The 14,183-nt window shown below is 47.7% G+C and overlaps 1 protein-coding gene and 1 long non-coding RNA gene across 2 annotated transcripts in view; both read right to left on the reverse strand.

The window, feature by feature from the left end:
• Positions 1-7,650: 7,650 nt before the first annotated feature.
• Positions 7,651-9,993, reverse strand: LOC109306947. The gene is made up of 2 exons (XR_002100140.1): positions 9,906-9,993; positions 7,651-8,451 (listed from the first exon to the last, which is right to left on the reverse strand). It is a non-coding gene; the product is annotated as an uncharacterized LOC109306947 (long non-coding RNA).
• Positions 9,994-13,036: 3,043 nt separating this feature from the next.
• Positions 13,037-14,183, reverse strand: part of MNX1 (motor neuron and pancreas homeobox 1) — a 26,276-nt gene continuing 25,129 nt past the window's right edge. Inside the window, exon 4 of the mRNA XM_019557047.1 lies at positions 13,037-13,179. Within this exon, the coding sequence (XP_019412592.1) occupies positions 13,037-13,179 (143 nt within the window). The remainder of the gene's footprint in view (positions 13,180-14,183) is intronic.

Raw genomic sequence — 14,183 nt, forward strand, 5'->3', positions numbered from 1 at the left:
TGACTTCCTGCCCTTTGGGCAGGGGGCTGGACTCGATGATCTCCCGAGGTCCCTTCCAGCCCTAATGTCTATGAAAATCTATGAAAACCAGTTTAAGATAACTTGGATGGATGTAGTATCAGACTTAACTGATTTAGGTTAAATTGGCTTATTAAACTTGTGTCTCGCATCCCCTCCAGATTCAAGTAGCTCACAGTCCCCCCCACATCCCAAGGTGCTTTGCACACACACACCCCCACAGGGTGGGCAGGTGGGTGGGCTAGCTTTGGCCCAAGCTGTCTGCTCCAGCCAAGCAGGAAGGCATGCTCTTAATGCCCCGCCAACTTCTGGCCTGGGCCGCTGTCTGCATGTGGCTGCATTTCCAAATCAAAAGTGAATGGTCACTTGTTTATCAGTTCAATCTACAGAGCTCAGACTAGCATCAGGCTTTTTGACTGTCTGTACTTAACATAAAGGTGTGCCTCTTTCATATGTATTCTTTCCCTGCCTTCATGGCACAATTGCCTAATAACAACTGATTAAGCCAAATGTTTGTACTGTAAATTGAAGGGAAGAAAAATTGATTTAAAAGGTGCAGGATGTAGGTACCACTTCTTAACCCCTGTGTGTTGCATTTGTTTTCACCAGTGTTTTCCTTTAACCCAGGAATCAGTTTTCCAGCAAGCCTGCCATGATCTGCTAAAGTGGCTTTGGCAGGCTGCTTCATTTACATATCCAGGCATGCCAACATATTTTTGCCCTTCTGTGTGCTGTCAGATCTGTGTTTTTGTATTATCCTGGGTATATACAGCAGTTTGGCAAAGGAAAATGCAGAATAATAAATTAAGACCATTTTTCTTTTCTGCAGGGAACAACTCGTTGTCATCAGCAAAGCTAGTTGTGCCAATGTTCTTCATAGCAGTGTTGTCTGTACTATTAAAATGTAACTGCAGCAAGTGAAAATGCTGGCAAGTGGCTTTTTTCAAAACTGGACACTAAAGAAGGCCTGCTATAGAAGTTATGCAGCTGTCCAACACCTCTGTGCCTCACTATACATCACAGACTAAACCTTTGCTATTTTTTTGTAGTGTTGCAGCTTTCAGAGATGAGGAAAACCCAACAGGTGTTAGTCTCTTGGCCAAGCTGCTTGAGAATGTCCTGCTTTCTAATGCAAAAAAATGCCTTTTTTGTGCTTTTTTTTTTAAGCTCCCCTCTCCCCCAATTTACTGTGTGAATGAAGCAAGAGAAAATACTGTATATTGGAAAACCATGCAGCTACAGTCTTAATTTTAATTCTTATACCCCACAGGCTAATGGAAAATACAGGGTGATTTGCCTTAGATTGATTCTAGTCACAAGTATGATGTTTGATTATTAGATATATTACAGAACATTTCAATCCTTCAAACTAGGTAGTATAATCTACAAAGAGCCATTATCACTATTTCAGCTTTTTTACCTGGACAATGAAGTTTTAAACCCTTTCTCTGGTTTTTGTATCAAAATTAAAACGGCAATAAAATCTGTTTTTCAGCTTTGGCCAGAGTGTTACACTGATAAATCATATGCAAGTCCTTTTGGCAGGGTTTTACACTGCACCTGAGTAGGCTGAGTTCTTGCTGGGCTTTTCAACTGTGCAGGTTAATGGAAATATGCACAACAGGGGTGATGACTTGATATTCTGAAAGTACATGTGTGGGCAGCACTACTTGAGGATTGCTCTAGCAAAGGTGTGCAACTCAGTACTACGCTTAACACACATCTGGGATAGTTTTATTTGTATTGTTCTTCAAGTGAACTTACGAAAGTTAGTCTGGAAGAAAAGCTGCTAAGTTGCGTGACAATGATTTGAGGTTAATATATATAATTGCATTAAACTGTCAAATATTCAGAGTAATACACGTGTGTGTATATATAAGCATTGTGACACGATTTCAGGTTAATATAATATATAGTCAGCTACGTGTATATATATATATATGTAGCTGACTATATGCTTTGTGCACTGGAATCCATACACAGTCTTTTCACCAGATTACATAGTCATTTGCCTTAATAAGATAATTTGATCTTTATAAAAACATTTTTCCATGGGATGAGTGTAGCTTTGTCCATGTTTTTCTGTACTGGACTGATATCAAGAAGTTGTTGATACAGAAATGACTCTTTTACCATATGTTACTTTTCATGATTTCATCTCCTGAAGGAACTTTCCTTTGCCCTCCAATAAAGCTTAGTTTACCTTAAGGTCTGCAGGCATATGAAGCACAGCTGCCCCTAAGAAACAGCTGTGCAAGTACCAAGCCTGCTGCAAGCTGCATTCTCTTTAAAAGCATGAAAAAAAAATCACAGTGGCCTTCCACTTGCACAAATTCATGCACAATTCAGGCTCTGGCATCACTATGCTCATTTATGTATGCAAATGAAACAGGAGCAAGAAGTTGATGACTAATCCACTCATGCACTTGAAATACAATTCTAATAAATCTGTCTCAGTACCATCAAACAATTCCAATTCAAATGCCTGAACCAGTTTAAACATGCTGAGACTTTCAATGTCAATAAATGCTCCAATTCTCTGTGAGATCCTAAATTGTGACTAGAATGAAACAATGGGTGACATCAATATCTTTAAACAACTATTCTAAGGTGATTTTACCTACCAAACTAAATGTCAAAAGTGCTCCTTTTCATATAAGAGACGATGAAATCCCTAATACGCAGTCTAGGGCTGGATCCTATTATCGCTACAGTGAGGGAAACTTAGGAAGTTTGGAAAAATGGAGGAGCAGCATTTACAAGTCAAATCTTATTTAACTGGTTTCTATGACAATCAAATGTACTTGCCTCTGTGGGCAGCCTTCCCAGCAGGGCCCATTGCAATAAGACTCTGGGCACAAAGCTAGAAACCACCTGGCCTTGCCAGGAGACCCCTTGCCCTTCTGCCAGAATGCAGGGAAAGAGCAGAGGTTTTCCAATGCACATGTGGATCCTTGTTGCTTCCAGGCTGGAAGCCATCGGCAGCTCAGCCCACCAGGCCAACAAGCCTAATCTGGAAGCTCTCAAGAAGGATGGTTTCAAGTTTTCAAGTACATGTTTGATTTTGTGCTAAAGATGTCAGACTGGCACTTGACACCATCAGAAAAAATCCCATGCTGTTTGTCAATGAGAAATATGTTAAAATATGAATAAGGCAAAGTTTTCATTAGGTGGAAAATGTGCTCTGTTTGGTTTTGGTTTTTAACCAGCTCCAGCCACTCATGGACCCCTCACTGCTGCATCCCTCACTGATCTTTTACCAACAACAATAGGTTATGAATTTACAAAAAAACTCCACCTTGGGTCACCATGTTATCTTCACCTGCTGTTCTGCTACATTTTGGTATAGCTGATTGGGTATGGCTGAGCTGGGAACTATGGGCAGGTTCTCTGCAGCATGCATCAGTAACTGGAGTAAATGTGCTGTGTCCACACAACCAACAAGCTTCGTGGCATGCACATGCTGAAACATTGCAGGGATGAGATCAGTAGGAAGCCTTAGCTGCTCTGAAGATACAACAGTGCATTTGTCTAGCAGAGACAGAGCCTGAGAAAGTATCATTTTGAGCAAAATCCTTGAAGGCAGCTCTCCTGATTTCTAGTCCCATGCTTCACTTATAAGCATTTCTCCTCGTTTAAGCACCTTCAATGGGTCAACTCAATTTTTGTCTGCAATTCCAGACCTCTTTAAAACATCTTCTGATCTTCTTTTTCTTAAGACCATATTAAAAGGTTTCTTTACTTTTTTTCCTGCCTGTCTCTTGAAAGGCCTTTCTGTGCTGGTGTCCATTGCTGCATGGGCCACTGCTTGCACACACTGTTCAGACAACAACCATTAAGTATGGGCTCCTAATGCAACTGTGAATGGCAAGCATTGCCTACCAGGATGAATGCTGTTTGAGTAGAGCTCCACAGAGCTGTTCACCAAAGATTCAGCCTGGTTGAACTACTCCCCTGCTTGGAAGAACTGGCAAGCTCACTGCTGAGGACAAGCATTTTTGATTGCAGCCAGGACTGCTTCACTGGCTTTATCTGGAGGTTTAAAGCCTACAAGAGGAACACAGATAGAATGACCCAAGGTGAATTCTTGGCCCTGGTAGTATCTGTGGGAGTTTCCTGGCTCTACTGGGGTCTATGGAAGTTTTGCCATTTAATTCAATGGGGCCAAGAGATTATTCCTACTCAACACAGATAGCACAGTTACCCATGAGACGCTTCCTTCTCTCACCTGCACTAGGCTTGTCACTCTGAAGGGATCATGACTGAATGAAGACAGCCTCCCTTCGTGGGCTAGGTTTTGCCACACACAGTCACATGGGTTACCCTACTCAGACAAATCCATTTCAGTGAGTGAAGCACTCCCCAGGGAGATGTAGGGCAGTAGACTCTAGCCCTCCATACATTATGTTCTTTGGGATAGGAAACATCTTTGTCCCATGTCTGAGGCCATGATCTGTGACTGGAGCTCCTAGACTCTGCAGCCAACAGAATTAGAAAACAATTAGTAATACATAACTGGTCCTAGTGAGCTCGTGCATGGATTTACCATGTGCTTGGAACAGTCTCCTGCACTCCAAGAGCTCTTGGTTAGATCAGTGGGCCCTGGGTTGACGCACAGAATCACAGCTTCTGCCTACTGCTTACTCCTGCTCATGATTACATATACACAGTTAAAATGCCTATGGTGTAGTACCAATTCTTAAACATGGATTCATTTAAATCAGGGCTGTCCAGCCGGCAGCTCGCAAGGGGTTAATGTACATCCTCCCCCCACACCACCACTTTTCCCCTATCACTCCAGCTAGTGCAACAGCCAGGGTCTAGGCTCCCCAACCCTGTCTCAGCTTTCACTTCCTGCTCCCACCCCAGGGGGCAGTGGCACAGCCCACGGTGCCAGGGACAGAAGTGCAGGGATGTGTTGGGGGCAGGGAGCTGCTCACATGCCCAGTGCAGAACTGGAGGGCATGGCCTGGGGGCCCATGGCTTGCACTAGTGTGACTCACACGTTGTGTAGGCTCCCGGCCACTTAGAAGTTGAACAGCCCTGACTTAAAGTAGAAGAGGTCTCCTATTTCCTGTTTGCTGGCATTATTCACATGCCATGTCCTATATCAGCCTCAGCCCAAGAAGAAAAACTCATGCGCTTGTACGTTCACATTCTGGCCCCACACTTGAATCAGTTCTTCATCCAAAGAATGAAGGAAAGTTAATTAAGGGGAACCAGATTTTTCTTTCACTCCCTCCCTCAATTCTTTTTTCTTTCATTGTATAAATCTATAACTATCCAGTTTCACTTGCCCTGAATTTTTTTTATTTTTCCTGGCTAAAGTCAGCCTCTTTATGAAACCTGTCCCTATGGCTGGGAAAATGGCGTTAACTCTGACATTTCATCCCCATCTTTGGATGTTGACAGAATGACTTTGCTGAAGCAGATGCTTTTAAGAAGCAAGCTTCTCATCTTCTGAGGGAGCAAATAAAGAGTATTTCTAAAGACAAGTCCTAGGAAAAGATGCTCACACACCTCCTTGGGCTAGTGTTTCGCTCAGTTTTCCCCTGCCACAAATGACTTGGCTTGAACAATGGACCCATAATGCTAACAGGAGCCTGCTGGTGCATACATTTCATAGATTTCATAGATTTCATAGACATCAGGGCTGGAAGGGACCTTGGGACATCACTGAGTCCAGCCCCCTGCCCAAAGGGCAGGAAGTCAGCTGGGGTTACAGCTACTCTTCCTCTTCTCTGTCTTCCAGAAAGAATCAGCCGGATCAGGAGTACTAGTAAAAGCGTGCTTTGAAAATGGAGCTAAATCTTAGGCTTCAGGGTTGGATGCATCATTAGCCATACCAGGGAAGGACAGTTAGCACAGAAATCAATTTTAACTAATATTTTCAAAGCAAGAACAAATCTGTATAAATGCTTTTGTCCTCCTTGGTTGGATTAGAAGAGGTATTCAGCCCCAGGAACTGGTATGTTCTGAGCCATAATTAAAACAGGGAGGCTGTCCTGCACCCTCCAGCAAAGACTGGGAGTGGTGAAGAAATGCTGATTACCACACCAGGCAGAGGAACTCTGCCTCTGGTTTAAGCAGAGAAGGGGCAGGGTACTCAGCTCCACTGCTCCTAATTGTCCTTGATTCTGGGACACTTACCAAAAAGCAGGTGCTGCCAGAGGTATTCATGGAAGAGAAAAAAGATTTTTTATGGATACATAGGTTCAGAGTCAACATCTCTTATCGTGAGAGGCTGGAGAGGATTTGTGTCCTTGGAATACCTGCTGAAATTCTGCTGCCCAACTAAAGACACCTGTACCAAACCCCACAAGCCCAAGAACTGGCACAGGAAGTCAGCAAGGGAAGTTCCCACTTTCCTTATAGGGAATGCTGGGGATTAGGCTCACAAGCCAACAGGCTAAGGAGAGAGGGGCAGACACAGCTAAATAAACATTAACACTGAGGTACATACACATAGGATCTGGGTAATAGGAAGTATACAGTGACACTTTGATGACTAGATGATCTACTCAGGTCCCTTCCAACCCTACAAACTATGAAACTATGAAATCACCCAAGAACTGGTAACTGGTAGGAAACGCTAACACCGTGATATACAGACTTGAGAACCTTAAAGCCTCCCACAACTCCAGGGGGCTCCAAACCAGCGTCTGGTCCCATAAAACACTTAATTGCCATCTGCCAGGGCTGCACGTCTGAGCCCTGCTGCTGCAGCTTGCAGTTCTAGCTCCTAGCTCTGCCACTCCTTCCAACTCTCTGGCCACACGTCTCCCTCTCTCCCATGCCAACCCATGCTCCCATGCTGCTCCTGCTCCCTGGGTGTTGTAGTGCTTCTTGCAGTTCATTCCCCCATCCTCTGGAGGCTTCTAGGCATTGCAGTTCATATTACAACATTACAACACATGATGTTCAACATTACAGTGCATTACACATCATTGGGTTGAGTCAATAGTGAACCTCTCCCTTCCCGCCTGCTGATTCTACCTTTGGCAGGAAGAACCTCATACACACCATTGCAAAGAGCAAGATATTAAATTGTTTAAACCAGTCAGACTACACCAAATTTCAGCGCTGTCCAAAGCAGGGTTTTTGCCTGGATGCCTCCTGACCTACAAAGTTTTCATCCACCCTTTCAAAAGATGCATGTCACATGCCAATGCTACATCATCAGTACATGTATGAGACCATCCATAAGGTTCTGCACAGGTTGAGAGAGACTGAGGCTTGCAGGTTAAAGTAGATGGAAGGGGATAGGGACCAGCAAGGAAGGGGACCATGGAGGAAAGCTGTTGAACTAGGAGACGGCGTTCTTATCTCCAAGTTTTATACAACTCTCACTGAAGTTCATGGATATCTTCTCCTTGGTTTCAATGGACTTTTGATTAGGCCCAGAGTGACTTGTATCCCCTGTATCCCCTCACAGCCTAAATACAGTAGATGGTTGATTTGATCTAATCTCATCTAGCAGGCTCTCACCCTCACAATCACACCACAAAAAGCAGTCTAGTGTCCCCATGTGAAGGCCCAGAACCTGGAACTACCTGCACTTGACATCCTTCCAACCCCCAGCTCCCATAGGAGCCCCAGAACAAGTCCTTTGGAGAGATGCTGTCATATGGCTTAAACTATTCAATTCCTGTTTTTATTATTCCTGGCAAAAGGACAGTGATTAACGTCAATGATTGTGGACAATCTAATGTAATTACTCATTAACATTTATAAAATAGAACCTAGCTGCTACCGCAAGACGTGCTTTATGGATTCACAGAGTTTAAGGCCAGAGAAAGCCATTAGATCATCTAGTCTGACCTCCTGTATATCACAGACCATTACATTTCAAAAGCTCACCACTGCAGAGAACTTGTATTTGGCTGGAGCTTTCCAGCAAGGAATCCAGTCTCAAATGGAGAATGCCAAGAGAAGCCCTGGCAGTTTGCTCCAATGGCTAGTCATCCATTAGAAATATGGGTCCGTTCTTCCTCCTGGCTGTCCAAAGGTCAGTTCTATCCAGCAAACCAACCCAGCTCGAACTGGGCAAATGTCCCCCTTCCATGGGGACAACCACAATCCAGCTCCAGTTGTATTTTGAAGGCATAAGTGGGAATTGCTACCGTCCTTTCTTTTTGAATGGAGACAATTACACCTGCAGCAAACTGACTAGCCAGACAATAAATTAGTGCCACACATAAATTACTTAAAACTGCAGATAAATTAGTCTAAGAGATAAAATTAATGGAAATTCTGATCACTTGCGACCATCAAGTCTGCCAACAATGTGATTCGTTCAGCTCTGCTCCAGTGACACCACCAGTGCTCTTTTTGTCTGCGGACTTCAGAGTCCAGTCCAAGTTCCAGAGGTGACAGGAATCTTCGCGTTGACTTCGGTGGGCTTTGAGTCAGGTTGATAATACGTCTGCCCTTCTGAAACAAAATCTTCACAGAGCTTGGGCACACAGAGGACCATTAGACTATATACTTGACTTTCTCTAGATTACAGGCCATTTCATTTCATCAACATATCCCTGTGTCAAGCCCAAAATAGTTAAAGCATTTTAGTGCTGAGGGGACTTCAGTATTATGTGTGACTGGTAGAGAATGAGATACAAACATATCACATCTAATCAATTCCTTTCCATTACAGGGGCCTTTGGAGTCGTAATATATCCCAAAGCTCTTTGTATGAGATCTGCTTCCTAGGTTGCAAAGAAAGACAAATTCTCACCAATCAGTTCCTTCTCAACTCCAAGCCTAGGCATCTGGGCTTCACACAACTAAATGAAAAAGAATAAAAATAAACAAAGGAGAGGAATTGCCATACCTAGTCCATGACAGCCACTGAATAATGATCACGTGGTAATTTCCATTTGCTCTCAGCTGGCTGGAACTGAACTGGAGCAGAGGGGAAAGGATTAGTTTTCCATTATCAATCACCTGAGCAGTCAAGCCATCCCATGAAATGAAAACCTCATCCTGTGCATTAGCTCTCGCAATCAAGCTGTGGTGCAAACAGCTACTGTGTGCAGCAACAATTAATGCATCACCAGCAACTGGAAATGGATGCCTCTGTTTTTATGTTTTGTGAATGTTGAACATGTAGGACCAGATCCACAGAAGGATTCAGGGCTACACAGAGGACTTGTCTACACCACTGAAACAGCAGGTCCCAACCCCCAGGGTCTGACCACCCACTTATGCCTGCAGGCACTTTCCAAACCTGGACCTCAATTTTAGACTGAAGTGCCTGCAGTGGTAGTAAGACAGCATTTAGGCAACTGAATCCATTTGTGAATCCAGCCCTTATTGTAACTACACATCTCCAGCAGTCACTGAAAAAAAGGATGCTGCAAGAACTGCCCTCACATAGTAGGAGTGTTGCAGAGTCTCATGAACTGGTTGGGAAAGACCTATTAAGTCACTTAGCCTAGTGCTCTCAGCCTCTGCAGAAACCCCTTCTGTCTGCCTGCACCTAGCTGACTCATTTGACAGCACAGAAAAAAGTAGTGGTCAGGATTGTCCCTTTGGATCCTGATTTAATCCAGGTCTCCTCCACCTGGTGCAGCACCAGGATCAAAGAAAGCTACTCCCTTCTGAAGGCAAGGAAGCAGCCTGGCTAGATTATGATCCTGTAGGGCATGAATGGAGGAAGGAGAAAGAGAAGAATAAAAGATTCAGCATAGGAGAATCTGAGAAGAGAGTCACAGATGACATCAAGATGGGCTGGATGTATAGGAAGAAGAAGAAGAAAGAAGCATTTCAGCCCCAGAAACAATCAGCATTCCTCGTGCTGAGGAAGTTGGTGTGCACAGGGGTTTCACAGCAGGGGGGTGGATTAAATATTGCTGGTTTCCCACTTGACACAGGTTCAGCAGGTTTACCTGGAACATGTGGCTCTTATTGCAGCTCTTCTGCCATAGCACTTCATTCTTCCGAGTCGGCGGCTAATGACATCCATGCCTGAGCCCCGGGAGCGCGGCCGGGAGGGGAGAGCGGGCGTGCCCCGCAGGGCCCTGGAGGGGGCGGGGATCCAGGCCGCAGTTAGGAGCGGGGGAGGACTAGGGGTGCGGGGCTCTGCGCTGGCCCGGCGGCTGCGGAGCAGGGACCAGGCACGGCGGGAAGATGCCGGCGGCGCGCACCTGGCCGGGTGGCCGCGCTGACCCCGCGCTGCGGGGACATGGAGATAAGCGCGGCCGCCCCTTTGTTCCCCGCCGGCCCAGCTGGGCAAACCCGCGGGGTCCCCGGAGCTCCCCCTGCGGCCGCCGCTCTCTACGGCCGCCCCGAGGCGCGTTTACACGGCGGCTTCGCGTCCGGATCCGCTCCGGAGCAAGCCGGGAGCGCCGACAGCCGGGGCGTGCCCGCGCCGCGGTCCCGCCTTGCGGCGCTGCACGTGGGGCCCCGCGTCGCTACCGCGCAGCCCAGCGCGCCCGCGCCTCCTCCGCCGGGCCGGGCCGGGCCGGGCCTCCCGCGCTCCTCTAGTCTAGTCTCGCCGCGTCCAGTTTTGGAAACACCTGGCGACTTGTGCCGTGATTTACGAAGTGAAAATGTTAAATGGGGCCACCAGCTGGAAGACTGACAGAGCTTTACGAGTTTTATTAGGTGCCCTATTATGGAAAATAAACTTTAATCCGTCCATAAAACCGGAATCTGAAAACCATATTTGCCCTTGTAGTCTGGAACAGTGCAGGTATTCTTGTGAGACTCTGGGGCTTAAAAGAGATTAGTTTTATTGAGACAGACACAATGCACCGGTAGGACTTTGATACCTCCTCCATGAATAGCTGCTTACATCCTGCTGGGCTTCCCCCCGCCCCGGGTAGAAACACATTTGGACACAGGTCTCTTGGCATACAGGAAATCTCTAGTGCAATCGAGTTCATTTTCCTGTGTAACTATCAGACACGTAGCGGCAGAGCAGGCGGCAAGAGGTGGACGGCCGGGCCCCTTCGGAGGCTGAGCTCGCCTCCAGCTCGTCGTGCGCCGGCGCTGCTGGTTTGCCTCGTTTGAGCTGCGGGGGGGGGACGGGGCGGGTCCGGCTGCCGAAGCGGCCGCGGCCGCGCTGTGCTGGTGCGGTGCAGGCCCGGCCATGCCGCCTTTGTAACATTGTGACGATTATTTTCAAACCCTGAATTTTTAGAAGTTTTTTCCCCCTTCCTGGAGGGCAGATCGGAACGATTGGAAATATTTGTGTTAATTCAAATCAAACCCTACCTACTTAGAGCCCACTAAAATACTCCAATATTTGCATACAAGGAAATGGCGTTTGGAACAGGTCTCTACTTTAATCACCTTTATCGATATTCTGCTTCAATAAACCTATTGTATCCATACACACACGCGTTAGTATCAGATATCCGATACTACCAGGCACGTGAAATACAGCCCGATGTCTGCATGGGATTAGTACTAACGAGAAGGAAAAAACCAAAACCCAATGTTAGTTCTTCAGCTGTGCCTAATTCAAAATGTGATCTGTAAAGCAAATTATTTCTGTTTTAGCTTGCCCCCGCAGTATGTCGGAGGAATATTAGACGAACACTACGTAGGGTTGGCACCCGTTTGTGAGCCACGTGTGTGTGTGTGTTTGTATATGTATGAGTATGACGTATTCGTGTAGAGAGTGTAATCCGCATACACATATACACTACATGTATGTAACTATACATGTGTACTAATAGATAATATGTATACATGTGTGTGTATATGTCACTGGTCCCACAGAGCTGATGTATGGATTTACAAAATTATGGATTTACACGAGTATTAAAGCGTAATAACATATATATGGCTTTAATAACCACGCAAATCCGTAACTATAGGACCATATGGCTTTAATAACCATATATCTATATACGTGTATTAGTACTATACACACGTATCATATATATATGATACTTACACATGTGTATATAGACACGTATATAGCACACATGGATAACCATATATATATAATATATGTGTGTGTATAACCATATTATCATACACACACACCATGGATAATCATATTATATATATATATAAATAGTATATATAAAATATAGATGGCTTACAAACCTGTGCTAACCTTATGTAATGCTTGTTTAATATTCTCCCAACATACTGCGGGTGCTGAGGCGTCAAGCTAATACAGAAATAATCTTTGTGACAGATTACTTTTCGAATTAGGAAACCTGAGAGCTAACACTGTTTTCCTTCTTATCGCTAGTGCTAAGCTCAGCCCGGCATCAGCCTGTATTTCACGTGCCGGGTATGGCCAACTCTGTAGAGAAGTCATTTATAGGGGCCATATTGTTTTCATTTCAAAGGTTAACACAGGTTTGTAAAACATTCACTCCGAGAGTGCGGGGCGTGGGGACGCTCCGTGCCTCACGGGCTCGGATTCTCGGCTGGGCAGGCGCAGTATGTCAAGACCAGCTTGACATATTCAGCCCGGGGCAACTTCTGTGGCGGGCAGACCCCTCGGGAGGAGGGCAGGGGCAAACTGCCTTTCAGCAGCTGTCAGCGGACGGGGATCCAAGTCAGCGGAGTTAGGAACTGGAGCACTCGGAAATATTTTTGCCCCTGTCCTCTCTGATTTCGAGCAAGCACCGTAACTAGGGGAACGCAGTGCGAACGAAACCAGGACTGTTCAGCTAAGCCCGATTCTGGTCTCGGCTAAAAGCAGATGCTCGGTTTATCTTTATCCCGGGACAAAGGTTTTGATCCTGAAATCCTGCAAACTCACAAGCTCGTTGCCCCACTTCAAGTACCCGGGATAAAGAACCTCGCCCCGGGACCATCGAGGCCCATTCGAATCAATTGCCAGTCGATCCGCGTGTGTAAACGGGTGTCCCGGTCTGTGCTGATTGGAATTAACACGCGGGACAGTCAGGCCTGGGTTAAACCAGGCGGCTGGTGCCAGCTGGGCAAATACAACCCACAGGCACACTCTGTTCTTGGCTACCCCGAGGGTCAGCAGTGCGACCCGGCAAAGCGGCTCCGGGTTTACACCCCGTGAGGCTGGGGCACTGCCTCAGGCGTTCACACGCAGCAGCGGGGGCAGCGCCGCGCTGCAATCCCTGAGCGGGGATGAATGGCTCGCGTGGCCCCGAGTCGGCCGGGATGAGCCAGTGATTATAGTTAAATCCGCGATAATGGATTTGGGGAAGCGCCGCACTGACAGCAACGAATGGATCGTTCAATTTATTAGCCAGATAAATCCCGCAGCTGTGAAGGCGCTGGCCTGGCGGCTCGTTGCGCCGCTCCACGGCGGAGCTGCTCGCAGCCCCGGCGCGGAGCCGCCTGCCCCTCCCGGCGGGCAGCGCTCTCTGCCGCGGCCGCGGCCGGGGCCGGAGGCTGCCACGTCGCCTCCGCTGCGGGGGCTGCCGGCGTCCCGACTCTGGCCTCGGGCCCGAATAACCTCCCGGCGCAGCCCCAGCCCCCCGGGAGCGGCAGCACCCCCGGATCCCTCCTCCCCTGCACCCTCGCACCGAGGCGACCCCGCATCCAGCCTCCTCTGGGAAGGCTCCAGGGCGCAGATCGCAGCAAGGGGCTGCGTTTGGGTTGATTTTAACCCCAGACCCTGGGCTGATTCCCGGTATTTCCGAGCGGGACACAGCTCCCTCTGCGCCGGGCTGCGGGGGCAGGAGCCGGCTCCGGCGTGAAACGTTTCTGCAGCTCCCGGTGCTCGGCCGTGCATCTGCACGCGGCCAGGCCCAGGCGGCTGCAGCCTGCGGCAGGAAGGCGACACGCAGCGCACCCAAGGGATCTGGGGGAGGAAGAGCCGGGCTCCCCTGCGGAGCCAGCTCGGCTTCTTCCTGCGGGGCGGGATCCGGCCTCAGACGCGGGCGCAGGTCGGCGGGGCCTGCACGGGCTGGAGGGGAAGACAACGGGCCGGGGCAGCGCCGGGAGCAGCTTCGCCCTGGCCATTAGGCCCGAGGTCGGTCCCGAAATGAGGGGCCAGGCGGGCTCCGTACAAAACCTCCTTTATTGTACAGGCGCGGGGGAAGCCGGGCAATAATTTAGCATGCACGCGTGTCCCTTCTCTGTTATAAATACAATATACAAAAATAAAGACGGTCCAGTCCGAGGTTTCCAGCAGCGCGGGGCGTTCCCGGCGCTCGGGCTCCGTGGCCCCGGGGAGGTTTTCCAGCTGTCCCGTAATACTGTGGTGAGCCGCG

This window comes from Crocodylus porosus, unplaced genomic scaffold (genome assembly GCF_001723895.1).
Source record: "Crocodylus porosus isolate Cpor-Errol unplaced genomic scaffold, CroPor_comp1, whole genome shotgun sequence".
Lineage (NCBI taxonomy): Eukaryota > Metazoa > Chordata > Crocodylia > Crocodylidae > Crocodylus > Crocodylus porosus.